At 42.7% G+C, this 17851-nt stretch overlaps 1 protein-coding gene across 1 annotated transcript in view; it reads right to left on the bottom strand.

The window, feature by feature from the left end:
- The window catches only part of NUP210L (nucleoporin 210 like), a 168165-nt gene that overhangs the window by 104132 nt on the left and 46182 nt on the right, over positions 1 to 17851 (bottom strand). Inside the window, exons 13-16 of the mRNA XM_073008364.1 lie at positions 16269 to 16467; positions 12878 to 13023; positions 7505 to 7726; positions 2319 to 2492 (exon numbers count right to left, since the gene is read on the bottom strand). Coding sequence (XP_072864465.1) covers positions 2319 to 2492; positions 7505 to 7726; positions 12878 to 13023; positions 16269 to 16467 — 741 coding nt within the window. The remainder of the gene's footprint in view (positions 1 to 2318; positions 2493 to 7504; positions 7727 to 12877; positions 13024 to 16268; positions 16468 to 17851) is intronic.

Below are 17851 nucleotides of genomic sequence, written 5' to 3'. Positions count from 1 at the left end.
GCAGGTGGATCACCTGAGGTCAGGAGTTTGAGACCAGCCTAGCCAACATGGTGAAACCCCATTTCTACTAAAAATACAAAAATTAGCCAGGCGTGATGGTGCATGCCTATAATTCCAGCTATTCAGGAGGATGAGGCAGGAGAATCACTTGAACTTGGGGGCTGGAGGTTGCAATGAGCTGAGATTGCACCACTTCACTCCAGCCTGGGCGAAAAGAGTAAAGCTCCATCTCAAAAAAAAAAAAAAAAAAGATACACAACATAATTAGACAGTGGGAAATACAAATCAAAACCACAATGAGATACCACTTTACACCCACTAGGAAGGCTATAATCAAAATGACACATAATAGCAATTGTTGGCAAGGATATGGAGAAACTGGAAGCCTCATACACTGCTAGTGGAAATGTAAATGGTGCAGCCACTTTGTAAACAGCTGGAAGTTCTTCAAAAGGCTAAGCATGGAATTAACATAAAAACCACCAATTCCACTCTTAGCTATATACTCTAGAGAAATGAAGACATATGTTCACACAAAAACTTGTAGATGAATGTTCATGGCAGCATTATTCATAATAGCCAAACGTGGAAACAACACATATATCCATCAACTGATGGCTGGATAAACAAAATGTAGTATATCTACACAATGGAATATTACTTAGCCATTAAAAATGCACTACTGATACAAGCTTGAAAACATGCTAAATGAAAGAAGCTAGGCACAAAGGACACATATTGTATTATTCCATTCATATGAAATGTCAGAATAGGCAAATCCATAGAGACAGAAAGTCTATTAGTGGTTGCCAGGGGTTGAGAAATGGAGGAAATAGGGAGTGACTGCTAATGGGTATGGAGTTTCTTCCGGAGAAAATGAAAATGATCTGAAGTTAGATAGCAGCGATGGTTGCACAACTTTGATTTGAACATTTTAAAAGGGTGATCTGCTGGGCGCGTTAGCTCACACCTCTGATCCCAGCACTTTGTGAGACTGAGATGGGTGGATCCCTTGAGCCCAGGGGTTCAAGACCAGCCTGGGCAACATGGCGAAACCCTATCTTTACTAAAAATACAAAAAATTAGCCAGCGTGGTGGCACACACCTATAATCCCAGCTATCTGGGAGGTTGAGGTGGGAAAATCACCTGAGGGGGAAGTTGAGGCTGCAGATAGTGCCATGTGCTCCAGCCTGGATGACTTGAGTGAGACCCTGTCTCAAAAAAAGAAAAAAAGGGTGAATATATGCTAGTGTAGGTCAATAGGGTGATGGATAATCATGTCTGTAACTTAGTCTCAAATGGTTCAGGGAAAAAGTTCTTTTCTTGCAACTTGTCTGTAAATTTGAATTATTTCAAATGAAAAGAAAAATGCCATTGAATGACAATGATGTTATAGGGGTAACTTTTATTCTACTCCACTCAGAGTGCTTTAAAAAAAGTAACTCCTTCATAAACTTCAAATAATATTTAATGTGAAGTCTGACTCGAAAAAATGAGTTCACAACCTATAACATCCCATACTGTTGTTCTTTATAATAAAAGGCAGAATGGCACAAATAACATGTGCTTTGGAGTCAGACAGAATGTGTTCCTTTCTAGCTTTGTGACTGAGAAAATTAATCGACTTTTAGGAGGCTCAGTTTTCTCATCCAGAAAATGGGAATAACTAATTGATTGCTCTGTTCCGTATAGGCTAAGTAATGACTTCTATGCTCCCAAGCTTGGACCTGTACTCAACATTGTTTATTATATAATATGATGTTCTACTTTCTAGGATAGATAACTCATTTATTTTTCATACCCCATTTCCTACTTAGTAGCTACATTATTGCTTACCACTATTCTTCATGATTGGTTTGGAGAAGAGGTAAATTTTATTACTTATTAATATTGTTAATAAAAGATTTGGTAGCGAAGGATATCAGCAAAATTTGGAAGTTATGTAGTCAGAACTCAATTGTCTATTGCCATTATCACAAGCTGATTATGTACTTAAGTATAGTAAACAAGTGTAGCCAATTCTAATCTAGTTTAATCACCTCTCCTCAGACACTATCAGAAAATGAGTAATGAATAAAATAATTTATTCAATGTTGATAAGTGGAGAAATGGGGACCTTTGTGCACTGTTGGTAAGAATGTAAGATAGTACAGCTGCTATGGAAAACTGTATGGCAGTTCCTCAAAAAATTAAAAATAGAATTACCATATGATCTGGCAATTCCACTTCTGGATATATACCCCAAAGAATTCCAGACTATCTCTAAAGCATGGAAGATAAAAGTGCCAACTTAGTTGGAAACATACTCTGTACTTACCAGTTGTTTGTTGTGCTGTGGCAGAGGACATGGCTGGGCACCAGCTGGCACCTTGTATACTGGAGTTACTGACATACTGGCAGGGTGGGCACATATGAAGCGAACCTGCAAAACCTCTACAGCTGGACTAGGGTTCAGGACACCTGGATGATTTCCAATTCGGAATGTGAGAACCTTTAAGGAAATATCAAAGCAAGAGATAATTGTGGGTAGATACTTGATGCCAATATAAATGTGTTAGAATTATTCAAATTCCAGCATAGAGAGTCCCTTTCACATTATAATCTGGCAAATCCCTTAAAGACATTATAATTCTTAATTATCTGTGCTAAAGGGCATTAATAATATCATGAAACTTTGAAAACAAATGGAACATTAAAAAAATCTAGGTCAGGCACAGTGGCTCATGCCTATAATCCCAGCACTTTGGGAGGATCACTTGAGTCTAGGAGTTCAAGACCATCTTGGGCAACACAGTAAGACCCCATCTCTACAAAAAATCTAAAAATTAGCGAGGCATGGTGGTGCACGCCTGTAGTCCCAGCTACTTGAGAGACTGAGGCAGGAGGATTCCTTGAACCCGGGAGGTCAAGGCTACAGTGAGCCATGTTCATGCCACTGCACTCCAGTCTGGGCAACACAGTGAGACCCTGTCTAAAAAAAAAAAAAAAATCTAACTTTGACTGGGTATGGTGGTGTGTACCTGTAATCTCAGCTACTTGGAAGTCTGAGTCAGGAGGATTGCTTGCACCTAGGAGTTCAAGACCAGCCTGAGCAACATAGTGAGACCCTGTCTCAGAAAAAAAAAAGAATCTAACTTTGACCAATTACTTCAGTCTTTTCCTCCACCAAATATTTTGTTACAAGTTGATAAAAAGTGAAAAAACTAATTTGTGTTTCCACTCATTTCTAGTAGAAGTACTAATGAATAACGGAATGTGGAAACAAAAATAAGTTAGGAAACTTCAAATGGGGGTTAATTAGGCCTGAAATTACTAACAGCTCACTCAACAAACTAGGAAAAGAAGGAAACTATCTCAACATAATAAAAGCCTTATCACAGCTAACATCATACTCAATAGTAGAAGACTGATTCCAAAAATGGGCAAAGGCCCAGTGCAGTGGCTTGCACCTGTAATCCCAGCACTTTGGGAGGCTGAGGTGGGTGGATCACCTGAGGTCAGGAGTTTAAGACCAGCCTGGCCAATATGGTGAAACCCCATCTCTACTAAAAACACAAAAATTAGCCGGGCATGGTGCCACACGTCTGTAGTCCCAGCTACTCGGGAGACTGAGGCAAGAGAATCGCTTGAACCTGGGAGGCAGAGGTTGCAGTGAGCCAAGATCATACCATTGAACTCTAGCCTGGGTGACAAGAGTCAAACTCCGTCTTGCAAAAAAGAAAAAAGAAAGAAACTGAAAATAACAAGTGTTGGTGAGGTTCTGGAGAAATGGGAACCCTGGTGCACTATTGGTAGGAAAGTAAAATGGTACAGCTGCTGTGGAAAATAATATGGTGGTTCCTCAGGAAATTAAAAATAGAATTACCATATGATCAAGCAATTCCACTTCTGGGGGTATATACCCAAAACAATTAAAAAGCAGGATCTTGAGAGATAGCTGTGTTTGTTGACAGCATTATTATTATTATTATTGCTATTATTATTATTTGAGACAAAGTCTCGCCCTGTTGCCCAGGCTGGAGTGCAGTGGCATGATCTTGGCTCACTGTAACCTCCGCCTCCTGGGTTCAAGAGATTCTTGTGACTCATCCTCCTGAGTAGCTAAGACTACAGGCACACACAACCACACCCCGCTAATTTTTGTATTTTCAGTAGAGACAGGGCTTTGCCATGTTGGCCAGGCTGATCTCGAACTCCTGGCCTCAATTGATCCACCTGCCTCAGCCTCCCAAGGTGCTGGGATTACAGGTGTGAGCCACTGTGCCTGGTCAACAGCAGCATTATTCATCATCACTAAAACCTTACTCTAAGCAACCCAAGTGTCCATCAATGGATGAGTGAATAAGCAAAATTTCTTTTTCTTTTCTTTCTTTTTTTTTTTTTGAGAGTGACTCTTGCTCTATTGCCCAGGCTGGAGTGCAATGGCGCGATCTCGGCTCACTGCAATCTCCACCTCCCAGGTTCAAGTGATTCTCCTGCCTCAGCCTCCCAAGTGGCTGGCATTACAGGTGCGCACCACCACGCCCAGCTAATTTTTGTATTTTTAGTAGAGACGGGGTTTCACCATGTTGGCCAGGCTGGTCTCGAACTCCTGACCTCAAATGATCTGCCCACCTCGGTCTCCCAAAGTGCTGGGATTATAGGCATGAGTCACTGCGCCTGGCTGCAAAATTTCATATATACATATATATGTATATAATTTTATATGTACATATTTTATATATACATATATATATAAAGGAATATTATGCAGCCTTAAAAGGAAATTCTGACGTATGCTACAACGTGAATAAACCTTGAGAACATTATGTTAAGTGAAATAGACCAGTCATAAAAAGAAAAATACTATATGTATTCCATTTATATGAGGTACTTAGAGTTGCCAAAATTAGAGACAGAAAGTAGATTGGTGGTTGCCAGGGGCTGGGGTGAAGCAGAAATGGGGAGCTATTCTTTTTTTTTTTTTTTAAACGAAGTCTCGCTCTGTCGTCCAAGCTGGAGTGCAGTGGCGCAGTCTCAGCTCATCACAACCCCTGCCTCCCAAGTCCAAGCAATACTTCTGCCTGAGCCTCCTAAGTAGCTGAGATCACAGGTGCATGCCACCACACCTGGCTAGTTGTTTTTTTTGTTGTTGTTGTTTTGTTTCACCATGTTGGCTAGGCTGCTCTCATACTCCTGACCTCAAGTGATCCACCTGCCTCAGCCTCCCAAAGTGTTAGAATTACACGCATGAGCCACCACACCCAGCCAGGAGTTATTCTTTAATGGGTATAGAGTTTTAGTATGTTTTGTTTGTTTGTTGAGACGGGATCTTGCACTGTCACCCAGACTGGAGTGCAGTGACTAGATCATAGCCCACTGTAACCTCAAACTACTGGGCTCAAGTGATCCTCCTGCCTCAGCCTCCCAAGTAGCTAGGACTATAGGTGTCTGCCACGATACCCAGCTAATTGTTTATTTTTTAGTAGGGACAGGGTCTCACTATGTTGCCCAGGCTGGCTTTGAATTCCTGGCCTCAAGTGATCCTCCTGACTTGATTTCCCAAAGTGCTGGGATTATAGGCATGAGCCACTGTGCCCAGCCTTAGAGTTTCAGTTGTATAAGATGAAAAGAGATGGATGGTAGTGATGGCTGCACAAGATTATGAATGTACGTAATACTATTGAACTGTACATTTTAAAAATGATTAAGATGGTAATTTTAGGCCGGGTGCGGTGCCTCATGCCTGTAATCCCAGCACTTTGGGAGTCTGAGGTGGGCAGATCACCCGAGGTTAGGAGTTTGAGATCAGCCTGACCAACATGAAGAAACCCCCTCTCTACTAAAAATACAGAATTAGCTGGATGTGGTGGCGCATGCCTGAAATCCCAGCTACTCGGGAGGCTGAGGCAGGAGAATCGCTTCAACCCAGGAGGCGGAGGTTGTGGTGAGCCAAGATTGTGCCATTGCACTCCAGCCTGGGCAACAAGAACAAAACTCCATCTCAAAAAAAAAAAAGAAAGAAAGAAAAAAAAGGATGGTAATTTTATGTGTATTTTACCACAATAAAAAATTGAGGAAGAAAATAAGTAATTAGCTCTGAAATTACTAATAGCTAGTTATATATACAGTAAAGTTCACTACAAATATTAGAAAGAAACCTATGCAGTGAGCTATGATTGTTCCACTACACTCCAGCCTGGGCAGCAGCGTGAGACCCTGTCTCTAAAAAATAAAAATAAATAAATAAAATAAAATAGAATGAAGTTTATGGATTACAGCACAGTTCTTACCAAGTTAAAATCTTACATTGATTTCCTTATGTGCTGGTTAGCTTTGCTGTTTCACAGTCATACCTTGAATTCTCAAGCCCAGTAAAACTGCAAATCTTTGTTACTGATTTTGATAGAAGTACAGCACAGCTGTGAATGAAAACTATGTAAATCCACCAGTACCTCCAAAAATAATTAAAACTCAGCTGGGCGCAGTGCCTCATGCCTGTAATCCCAGCACTTTGGGAGGCCAAGGTGGGTGGATCACTTGATTCCAGGAGTTCGAGACCAGCCTGGCCAACATGGTGAAACACTGTCTATACAAAAAAACAAAAATGGCTGGGCACGGTTGCTCACACCTGTAATCCTAGCACTTTGGGAGGCCGAGGCAGGCAGATCACAAGGTCTGGAGTTTGAGACCAGCCTGACCAACTTGGTAAAACCCCATCTCTACTAAAAATACAAAAATTAGCCAGGCGTGGTGGTGCGCACCCGTCATCCCAGCTACTCAGGAGGCTGAGGCAGGAGAATCTCTTGAACCCGGAAGGCGGAGGTTGCAGTGAGCCGAGATTGCACCACTGCAACTCCAGCCTGGGCAACAGAGTGAGACTCCGTCTCAAAAAAAAAATTAGCTGGGCATGGTTGTGTGTGCCTGTAATCCCAGCTACTCAAGAGGCTGAGGCATGAGAATTGCTTGAACCCAGGAGGCAGAGGCTGCAGTGAGCCGAGATCGTGCACTGCACTCCAGCTTGGGCAACACAGCGAGACCCTGTCTCTAAATAAATAAATAAAAATAATTAAAAATAATTCAACTGATAGAGGGCAATATATTTATTATTCTTATCAGTGTAGATCTAATTAGTTCCTCAAAATTGCTAACCATAGATGATACTTCAAAGTTTCCCTTCCTTGAATTCTTAAAGTTGGGAAACTAAATATCCTAAAGTCTACAAAACAAGGAAGTGAATTATAATGATAATGTGGTTGCAAATAATGTGAAATAAGCAAATTACTACAAAAAGATCTTGTTTAGTTCATGAACTGCTGGAATTCTTGGATGAGCAAATTGAAACCTCTGGGTACATTTTAAGGATAATAAGGTTTTAGAAAAAACAATCCTTTGATCAATAATTAGAATTTTCCTGTTTAGTCCATAAACTAAATTCAGTGGAATCTAAAAAGGAATGGCTGGAAGTACAAAGGATTTGGAGTATTATACTAAAGAAAATGTTATAAAAAACTGTTTTCCTACTTGTTCCCCTAAATCCAGGCATTGGATCCGGTAGATGTACTGGTTCTGTTTTCTCTTAGATGGCAGCCACACTTGTGCTATTCCAATCTTCTCTGTCTTCTCTGCACTCAATTCCAAAAAAAATCGGGAGGGTTCCAAGATCCATGGACGAGGACCCCCTTCAAATACCATTTCCTTCACAGACTGCCATGTCACCAATGCCACTTCCACAGGATTTAGAGCCTGAAGATATTTAAAGAAATTAATCCCTGACTGGTTAGGGAATTCAATCATTTTCTAAAGTGAAACACTAGTTATCTGAATATGCTGCAAATGACGTTAAACTTAATTCCCAAATTAAGAGATACGTATGCCATGCCTCTCACTTGGAATGCTTCTCAACCTAATCTGGATCCTACCTATCATTTGAATCTAACTATTAGGTTACTTTATCCATTAATTTGTGTCCAGTCATTCTAGACCATACCACTTCTGCATCCTCTAAGCTCTTACAGTATTTATCTGTACCATTCATTTGCACACTGTTCATTTCCTAATGTTATTATATGTATGTCAAATGCTATGTATAAATCTAATAATTTTTGTTGTTTTCTCTAGTTATATAAACTCCTTAAGAGGAGTCAGTATCTTACACCTAATTTGTTTTCGTATTTCTCTTCTTCACTGGGATTTAGTACAATGTTGTGCACAGAAAAGGTATTTATAAATAACTGCATAAGCATTTTTTTCAGGCTAGAGAATGAAAGATAAGATGCATAAGCATTTTAAACTGATATTTTACTAAAGTATCAAAGAACTTCTGCCCTAAAAATATAAAAATAATACATATATATACTTCACCATATTTCTCCAAGAACTTTATAAGCTAAGAAGTAGACAAGATAGGTATTACTCAATTCAGTATAGAGGAGTTGTATCCCATTTATAGATAAGGAAACTGGCATTAGGGGAATGAAGTATTCGCAAATTGTAGGTTATTTTTTTATGGCACACAATGTCCACAATAGTGACTAATTTTTTAAATTATACTTTAAGTTCTGGGATACAAGTACAGAATGTACAGGTTTGTTACATAGGTATACATGTGCCATGGTGGTTTGCTGCACTCATCAACCCGTCATCTACATTAGGTATTTCTCATAATACAATCCCTCCCCAACTCCCCCACCCCCCAACAGGCCCTGGTGTGTGATGTTCCTCTTCCTGTGTCCATGTGTTCTCATTGTTCAACTCCCACTACAGTTCTTAAAACGAAGTAGAGAGTTTTAAAACTAAGTAGAGAGTTGAAGCAATTATTCTAAAAATGTAAGCAAACTATGCTTTTTTTCTGGAACTGTTCAGTCATATTTATTATTGAGTACTATTAAAACTGAACATTCCTATCCCTGATGGTAGTATTCTCTTAAATAATGTGTATATAATTCAATAAATATTCACTTATGAGGATACAGTAATAGAAATTCAAATAAAGTCTTGTCTCACAGGGAAGCCCACAATCTGGCAGAGATAGAGTAGGTAAAGAGTACAATAAGTGTTACAAAAAGACATGTGGCCAGGTGCAGTAGCTCACACCTGTAATCCCAGCACTTTGGGAGGCTGAGGTGGGTGGATCACTTAAGGTCAGGAGTTTGAAACCAGCCTGGCCAACATGGTGAAATCCTGTCTCTACTAAAAATACAAAATTAGCCGAGCATGGTGGTGCACGCTTGTAATCCCAGCTATTTGGGAGGTTGAGGCAGGAGAATCACTTGGAGGCAGAGGTTGCAGTGAGCCAAGATCACACCATTGCACCCCAGCCTGGGCAACAAGATCAAAACTTGGTCTCAGAAAAAAAAAAAAAAAGACATGTTACAGAGTACCATACAAGTTTTTGGCCAGGCGTGGTGGCTCATTCCTGTAATGCCAGCAGTTTGGGAGGCCAAGGCAGGTGGATCACTTGAGCCCAGGAGTTCGAGACCAGACTGGCCATCATGGCAAAACTCCGTATCTACTAAAAATACAAAAATTAGCTGGGCATCATGGTGCGCACCTGTAATTCCACCCACTCTGGAGGCTGAGGCACAAGAATCGCTTGAACTGGGGGGGTGACGGTTGCCAAGATTGCGCCACTGCATTCCAGCCAGGGTGACAGAGTGAGACTCTGTCTCAAAAAAAAAAAAAAAAGAAGGCCGGGTGCGGTGGCTCAAGCCTGTAATCCCAGCACTTTGGGAGGCCGAGACGGGTGGATCATGAGGTCAGGAGATCGAGACCATCCTGGCTAACACGGTGAAACCCCGTCTCTACTAAAAAATACAAAATAAAAACTAGCCGGGTGAGGTGGCGGGCGCCTGTAGTCCCAGCTACTCGGGAGGCTGAGGCAGGAGAATGGCATAAACCCGGGAGGCGGAGCTTGCAGTGAGCTGAGATGCAGCCACTGCACTCCAGCCCCGGCGACAGAGCGAGACTCCGTCTCAAAAAAAAAAAAAAGAAAAAAAATGTTTTTGACAGAAGAAATGAATAGAAAAAATAAACACAGAGGTCTCATAGATGGCCTTTCTGGAAAAGCAAAACCGAAATGATTCCTTTTTCTTAGATGTATAGTCCAAAACTAACCAGACGAACTGAATTGAGCTGATAATGCAAAAGGACAAATTGAGAACTGTACCATGTACTGAAACACAGTAATGATAACAAGGGTAGAACACACATTTTTTAAACAATTTTTTTTTTCATCAGGCAAGGGGAAAGACACATGACTAACATACTAGGTAAAAAAGAAAATCATCATCTTACTTCCTTTCCTTTAAGGACAACTTTCATTCAGGGGAGATCTATTTGTGGATACTCAATACATATAAAATAAGCCTAAGGACAATGATAAAAGTAAGAAAAAACCTAATGGAACTTTACAGTGAGGCACAGCCAAGCACTTGCATTTAGTGAGGCAAGAAGGAGGACTCACCCACCAAGGGAACTAGTGAAACATACTTGAACCTATATTTAATATATATGCTACACAATGTACAATGAGGCCAACTTAAAATGGAGATTTGAATGAATAGTTTATCTTTTTTCTTTTACTTTACTTTACTTCTTTCATTAGTGTTAACATTTTTCCCTGTGGATGCTCCTTATTCCAAGAGGCATTGAGTCAGGATTTGTCAGTATCTATCAGCAAGAACTTGTAGATACCAATTTTAGCTCCTGCTGGAATCCAATAGGATGTAGAAAGCATGCCAGTCTCTATCTACTTTTATTCTGAATTGTTGCAGGATCCTTGGGGTGTCGCTTTTCCGGCTGGAAACCTCTGTGGCTGGTGGCACTTTTGCCCAAGTTTTGTTTGGGCCCACAGGGCTTGTTCCATCCACTCGGCCTGGCAGGCTGTGCTTGGTTCATGCTACCAGCCTGGATCTCACACCTGCCAAAGGTGAGCCAGGCATGGAATGGCAACAGGTGTGTGAGTGAGTGAGCATGGGGTCCAGCCACTGCACACAGTCAGGCACACCAGTTGCTGTAGTGGGACAGGTAGCTCCAGGTGCTGGCATGGGCACTGGCTCTCTGCAAGCCTGTGGCTAGATCAGGTGCACTGCAAGCAGCTTCCACGATGCCACTGGGGAACACAGTGGTGCCTGGAAGCTTGGAGACTCCAGGAACCACAGGGCCCCAAAGTGGGAGTCACAGCCGTGGCTTGGGGAGCTCCCAGGTCTCGGCTCCCTGAAGAGTCGCAGTTCTTCTCTTCACCCACAACGTGATGAGCAAGGGGCATGTTTCAGCCCTGTTTGTGTTATAGCTCTTTCAGCCCTGCCATTGGGCAGGTCCCAAGTTCTTGTCCTGCATCCAGGAAGAATAAGGTACGCAGAACAAGTGGAGGGTGAGCAAGGTGAAGAAGAGCTTTACTGAGTAACAGAATAGCTCAGAGGAGGCCCTGGAGTGGGTAGTACCTCTCTGCTGCTGGTCATCCCAGTGTCTGCAACTCTCAGAAGAGAGGAGGCCCTGGAGTTGGTAGCTCCTCTCTGCAGCTGGTTGTCCAACATCTGCCCAGCTCTGGCTGAGCCTGGAGCTTTTATGGTCATCAAAGGGGAGGAAGTCTACACTGATTGGTCCATGGGCAGCCATGGGTGGGCCCAGAAAAGGCATCACAAGTTCCCACTCTGGTCTGCAGGACTGGCAGCCTGGACCCCAGCGTTCAGGCCCTGCCTGGTCTGAAGGTAGGGCCTCACCAGGGACTGTACCTTCTGCCCAGGAACCTGTCTGCCTCCTACTGCTGTTCATGGCACCCAGGCTGTAGGTGCCAAGGGGCACCTGCAGGCCAGTGCTGAGCTGCCCTCAGCTCTCCCTTGGCTTCCCTCCTACGCTTGTTGGTGCCCAAAGTCTGGAGGGGGCCAAGGCAGCAGGGGCCTGGCATGTCAAAATTGCCCCAAGCATGTGCTCATCTGGCCAGACTGTGACAGCACCCAGGATTGGCCCAACTTTGTTCTGAGATCACAGTTGGTGCTGACAGCAGGGAGAAGCCAGGCAGTGGGAGCACGCAGAAGGGGCCTTCCTGGGCCCCCAAGAGTACAAGGATGCCTGGGTCTGCAGCTGCCATTTGGGTGGCTGCAGTTGCATGGCAAGGAGGTGGTGGGGCGGGGGCAGGGGTGTATCTCCTGCCTGCTCAGTGGAGCAGGAGGCCTGGGTCCGCAGCCATGACTTGGGCAGCCAAAGCTGCACCCAGGGAGCTCCTGCCCCACCAACTCAGAAGGAGTAGGGCTCCCGGGGCTCCCACTTGGTGTCGGCTCCAAACGGCTCCATGGAGTGTGCAGCCCCAGCTGCATTTCCCTGCTGCAGATGGCATGAGGGCAGCAGCTGCTCCAGACAGGCTGCCGCTGCCATCAGAACCACTTATCATACTATCTCCATTATAATGAACCAGTCCTTAGGGCTCAATATAACGGCTTCTGTGCTTAAAATCCATAAGTAGATAGGGTAAAAGATGATTGACTTCCTTCCATAGGACAGAAATTATCTTTCAGAGTTCTTCAAAAGGGAGTATGCTAATATACTAATTTTGGTATTTACAGAGATATATGTTCATATAAAAATTCAGATAACAACTTAAGATGAGCGTACTTTATGAACTTTTCTGTACATATTTTATACCTCAGCAAAAAAGAAGAAAGGGAAATATCTAAAACTTTCTGATACAACTTAAAGATATTCCTGTGAGGGAGTAAACTCCCTGGAGACTTAGGTTTGAGGAGACAGCTGCAGATCTAAAAACAAAAGAGTGGCAAGTAAAGAGAACATAAATGTCATTGATCCTTAGTAGAGACCACAGATAACTAGCAAGCCCATAAGCTGACATAGTTGAGTCCATTAAAAGAAATGCCAGTTCCTTACCATGAAATATCTTACCTTTAGGGGTTCATAAGCAGCAAATGTAGCACTGCTCTCCAAGTACTTGTCACATTCACTCACACTTACTGTTACCAGAGTATGGCCGAGAGATTTAGCTGCGATATGTGTACTGGAACAATGCATTGGTCCAGGTCTTTGAATACCTGTGAATCAAAAACCATGATTTTGGCAGGGCGTGGTGGCTCAGGCTTGTAATCCCAGCACTTTGGGAGGCCGAGGCAAGCAGATTGCTTGAGCTCAGAAGTTTAAGACCAGCCTGAAACACATGGTGAAACCCCATCTCTACAAAATATTTAAAAAATTAGCCAGGCACGGTGGTGTGCACCTGTAGTCCCAGTTACCCAGGAGGCTAAGGTAGGAGGATCGCTTGAGCCCAGGAGGTTGAGGCTGCAGTGAGTCGTGATTGTACCACTACACTCCAGCCTGGGCCACAGAGTAACACCTTACCTAAAAAAACAAAACAAAACAAATATGATTTCAGTGGGGTAACAAGCAGTTAGTTTTCTTTTTTTCTTTTTAAGATGGAGTCTCACTCTTGTTGCCCAGGCTGGAGTGCAATGGCACAATCTCAGTCCACTGCAACCTCTGCCTCCCAGCTTCAAGCGATTCTCTTGCCTCAGCCTCCTAAGTAGCTGGGATTACAGGCGCCCACCACCATGCCTGGTTAATTTTTTGTATTTTTAGTAGAGACGGGGTTTCACTGTGTTGGCCAGGCTGGTCTCAAACTCCTGACCTTGTGATCCACCCACCTCAGCCTCCCAAAATGCTGGGATTACAGGCATGAGCCACCGCACCCAGCCACGACCGGTTAGTTTTAAAGGAAATTAAGCTACAAAAATATAAGAATTTTAATACATTAAAAATACCATCTTGGGCCAGGCACGGTGGCTCACGCCTGTAATACCAGCACTTTGGAAGGCCAAGGCGGGTGGATCACCTGAGCTTAGGAGTCCGAGACCAGCCTGACCAACATGGAGAAACCCCATCTCTACTAAAAATACAAAATTAGCCGGGCGTGGTGGCGCATGCCTGTAATCCCAGCTACTCGGGAAGTTGAGGCAGGGAGAATTGCTTGAACCCTGGAGGCAGAGGTTGCAGTGAGCCAAAACATGCCATTGCACTCCAGCCTGGGTGACAGAGTAAGACTGTTAAAAACAAACAAACATACAAACAAACAAAACCCATCTTGATCTCTTACATTATCAATTAGGCCCTTTATATCAAGTTGATATCTGTTCTTTCTATTGAGAGACATATATAAGACACAGTTGTATGTACAGTGGGAATATATATATACGAGCAAAGATCCTGACCTGAAGCATTTATAGTTTCAAGGGGAAAGTGAAAATGTAAATAAGTCACTTAAAACATTAATAGAAAGTGATAAGTATTATAGAAGTCTAGAAAATAGAAAGATTATTTCAAGCTGGAGAGATCGAGGAAAGTTGAAAGTATCTCAGGCTGAGAAAACAGAATGAACAAAGAAATACAAATGAGATATAAATGAGAATATGACAGATATATATGAGAGAATTTAAAGTAGTTAATTTAGCCAGGCATGGTGGCTCACGCCTGTAATCCCAGCACTTTGGGAGGCTAAGATGGGCAGATCACTTGAGGTCAGGAGTTCGAGACCAGCCTGGCCAACATGGTGAAACCCTGTCTGTACTAAACATTCAAAAATTAGCCAGGTGTGCTGGCACGTGCATATAGTCCCAGCTACTCAGGAGGCTGAGGGACAAGAATCACTTGAACCTTGGAGGTGGACGTTGCAGTGAGCCGAGATTGCACTACTGCACTCCAGCCTGAGTGACAGACTGAGATTCATCTCAAAAAACAAAACAAAACAAAACAAAAAATAAATAAAAATAAATACATAACGTAGTTGATTTAGCTAGAACCATATATGAAGCAAAAGTATGAAATCATGAAAACTAGGTTGGGTTATATTGTAGAGGGGTCTTGAATATCAAACTAAAAGGATTTTGACTCCATTCCACTGACAATGAGAAGTCTCTAAAAATTTTTGAGCAGAAAAAGAAAGACCAAAGTTGAGTTCATAAAGATCCATCTGATAGCCATGATGATCAGAGGTAAGAATAGTCAGGAGGATTTTGTTGTCCTACATTGGAAATAAGGGGCTAAAAATTAAAATACTCTGAGAAGAGGGGAAAGATCAGTTGAACCCGGGAGTGAGGGTATGTACATATGTATGCATGTAGTATAATGAACAAGGGCAAAGCAAAAGTCCAATTTGATACCAAGCTTACAGATGTAAGAATTAAACAGTTAAGGTATAAAAATTATTCAGAACAGAGCTTGGCAAAGAATAAATGCTGAGCAAATCTTAGATGCTACTACTGTCATTATATTGATGAAAAAACAATGGGGATCAGGATCAAATATGAAGTTCAATAGCAGGAAAGGATGTTGACCTTTATTCATATTTTCTGTTTTACTAGAGATATTTTATCCTTTTTCAATAAATTGAATGTATGCATATATTAAATGGCTCTACATTCCTCTTAGAAAGACATATGATATATATATTAGGGAAAGAAAGAAGAAAAGACCTTGAGGCTAGAAATGGAAAACCTTACTGTGAACTAAAATCTGGTATTGACCTTGTACTTGTAATCCAAGCTACCTGGGAGGCTGAGAGAGCAGCGTAGCTTGGGCCCAGGAGTTCAAGGTTACAATGTTCTATGATTGCACCACTGCACTCCAGCCTGGGTGACACGGTGAGAACCTGTCTCTAATAATAATAATAATAATAATAATAATAATAATAATAAATTGATAAATAAAAACTGGCCAGGCGCAGTGGCTCATGCCTGTAATCCCAGCACTTTGGGACGCCAAGGTGGGCAGATCACCTGAGGTCAGGAGTTCAAGACCAGCCTGGCCAACATAGTGAAACCCCATATTCACTAAAAATACAAAAATTAGCCGGGCATGGTGGTGGGTGTCTGTAATCCCAGGTACTTGGGAGGCTGAGGCAGGAAAATCACTTGAACCTGGGAGGTGGAGGTTGCAGTGAGCCGAGATCATGCCACTGTATTCCAGCCTAGGTAACAAAAGCGAGACACTGTCTCAAAAAACAAAAACAAAAAACCAAAAAACTGACATTGTCCAGCCACGATGTTGTTCAATTTCTGTGCCTGTGTTTCTACATCTGTAAAATGAGGAGTATAACACTTACTACGAGGCATTTGACAAAATAAAGTATTATAAAGGAAAGTAATATGTGAATTTTTTCTACAATTGGTAGTTTCTGAATTGTTGATTGCTTCCTTAAAGACAAAGAAAGTAATCTGTCACAGTGGCAGAGTTAAAGATAAATAAATAAAGAGAAAGGGAGGAGAAGATTTAAAAAGGCTACTTTTACCTTCTTTGAGAAGAGTAAAGACTCCTTGTTTATCCATGTTCAGATCCAAGGATAAATGAGAGCAGTCTGTGAATGCCATGGCTTCTTTGGTCTCTTTATTTATGTGATACATTGCAATGGGGATTTCTATAATCTGGCCAATCTCCACATCAGCATGAAATGGTAACAGTTCCATTTTGTTCAGTTTCAGGACATGTATCTGGAGGGGAAAAATTCATCTTTCAAGAAAGTTATGTTAAAAAAGTCTTAGGAGGAGGAGAAGCAAGATGGCCAAATACAACCCTCAAGTCCCCTCTGCAGGAACACCAAATTGAATGACTATCCATACAAGAAAGCACCTTCATAAGAATCAAAAATCAGGTAAGCAATCACAGTACCTGGTTTTAACATCATATCAAGGAAAGAGTCACTGAAGAGGGAAGAAAAGAGTCTAGAATTGCCAACATCACTCTCTTCCATTCCCAGGCAGTGGCAGCAGCCACGTGGTGCAGAGAGAATCTGTGCACCTGGGGAGTGCAGTGATTGTGGGACTCTGCATTCCACAATCACTGCACTCCCCCAGGTGCACAGATTTGGAACTCAGTGCTGCCTACTACAGTGGAAAGCCACACAGGGCAGAATTCAGTCAGTGCCTGTGGAAGAAGCATTTAGACCAGCGCTAGCCAAAGGGAATGAATTGCCCATCACAGTGGTTTGAACCTGAGTTCCAGCTAGCCCCGACACTGTGGGCTAAAGCACTCTGGGATCCTAAATAAACTCGAAAGGCAGTTTAGGCCACAAAGACTGCAATTCATGGACAAGTTCTGGTGCTGTGCTAGGCTTGAAACCGGTGGACCTGGGATGCATATGACCTAGTGAGACACCTACTGGGGTGGCCAAGAGAGTGCTTGTACTACTCCTCCCCACATACCAGGCAGCACAGCTCATAAATCTGGGAGGTTACCATTGTAATGGTATCATAACTCATACCATTACCCAGGTATGGTGGTGCATGCCTGTACTCCCAGCTACTCGGGAGGCTGAGGCAGGGGAATGAATCACTTGAACCAGGAGGCGGAGGTTGCAGTGAGCTGAGATCATGCCACTGCATTCCAGCCTGGGTGACAGAGTGAGACTACATTCCAGAAAAATAAATAAATAAATAAATAAATAAATAAATAAATAAATAGAGAAGGGCTTTATCTTGCAGGTTGGGTGCCAGCTTGGTCTCAGTAGAATAGAGCATCAGGTAGATTTCTAAGGTTGCTGACTCCAGGCCCTGGCTCCTGGATAGAATTTCTGGACCTGCCCCGGGCTGGTGAGGAGCTTCCCACCCTGAAAGGAAGGCCACAAGCCTGGCTGAATTTGCTACCCACTAACTGTACAGTCCTTGGGCCTTGAGTGAACACTGGCAGTAACCAGGCAGTGGTCACTGAAGGACTTGGGCAGGACCCAGTGCTGTGCTAGCTTTGGGTCTGACCCAGTGCAATCCTAGTGGTGGTGGCCACAGAGGGGCTTGTGTAACCCCACCCCCACCTCCACACAGCTTAGCAAGGAGAGGGAGAGACTATTTGGGCAAAAGAAAGAGAAGGAACAAGAGTCTG

This window comes from Chlorocebus sabaeus, chromosome 20 (assembly GCF_047675955.1).
Source record: "Chlorocebus sabaeus isolate Y175 chromosome 20, mChlSab1.0.hap1, whole genome shotgun sequence".
NCBI lineage: Eukaryota > Metazoa > Chordata > Mammalia > Primates > Cercopithecidae > Chlorocebus > Chlorocebus sabaeus.
Note: the sequence above shows the minus strand (reverse complement) of the source record. Positions and strands in the feature narration are given on the sequence as shown.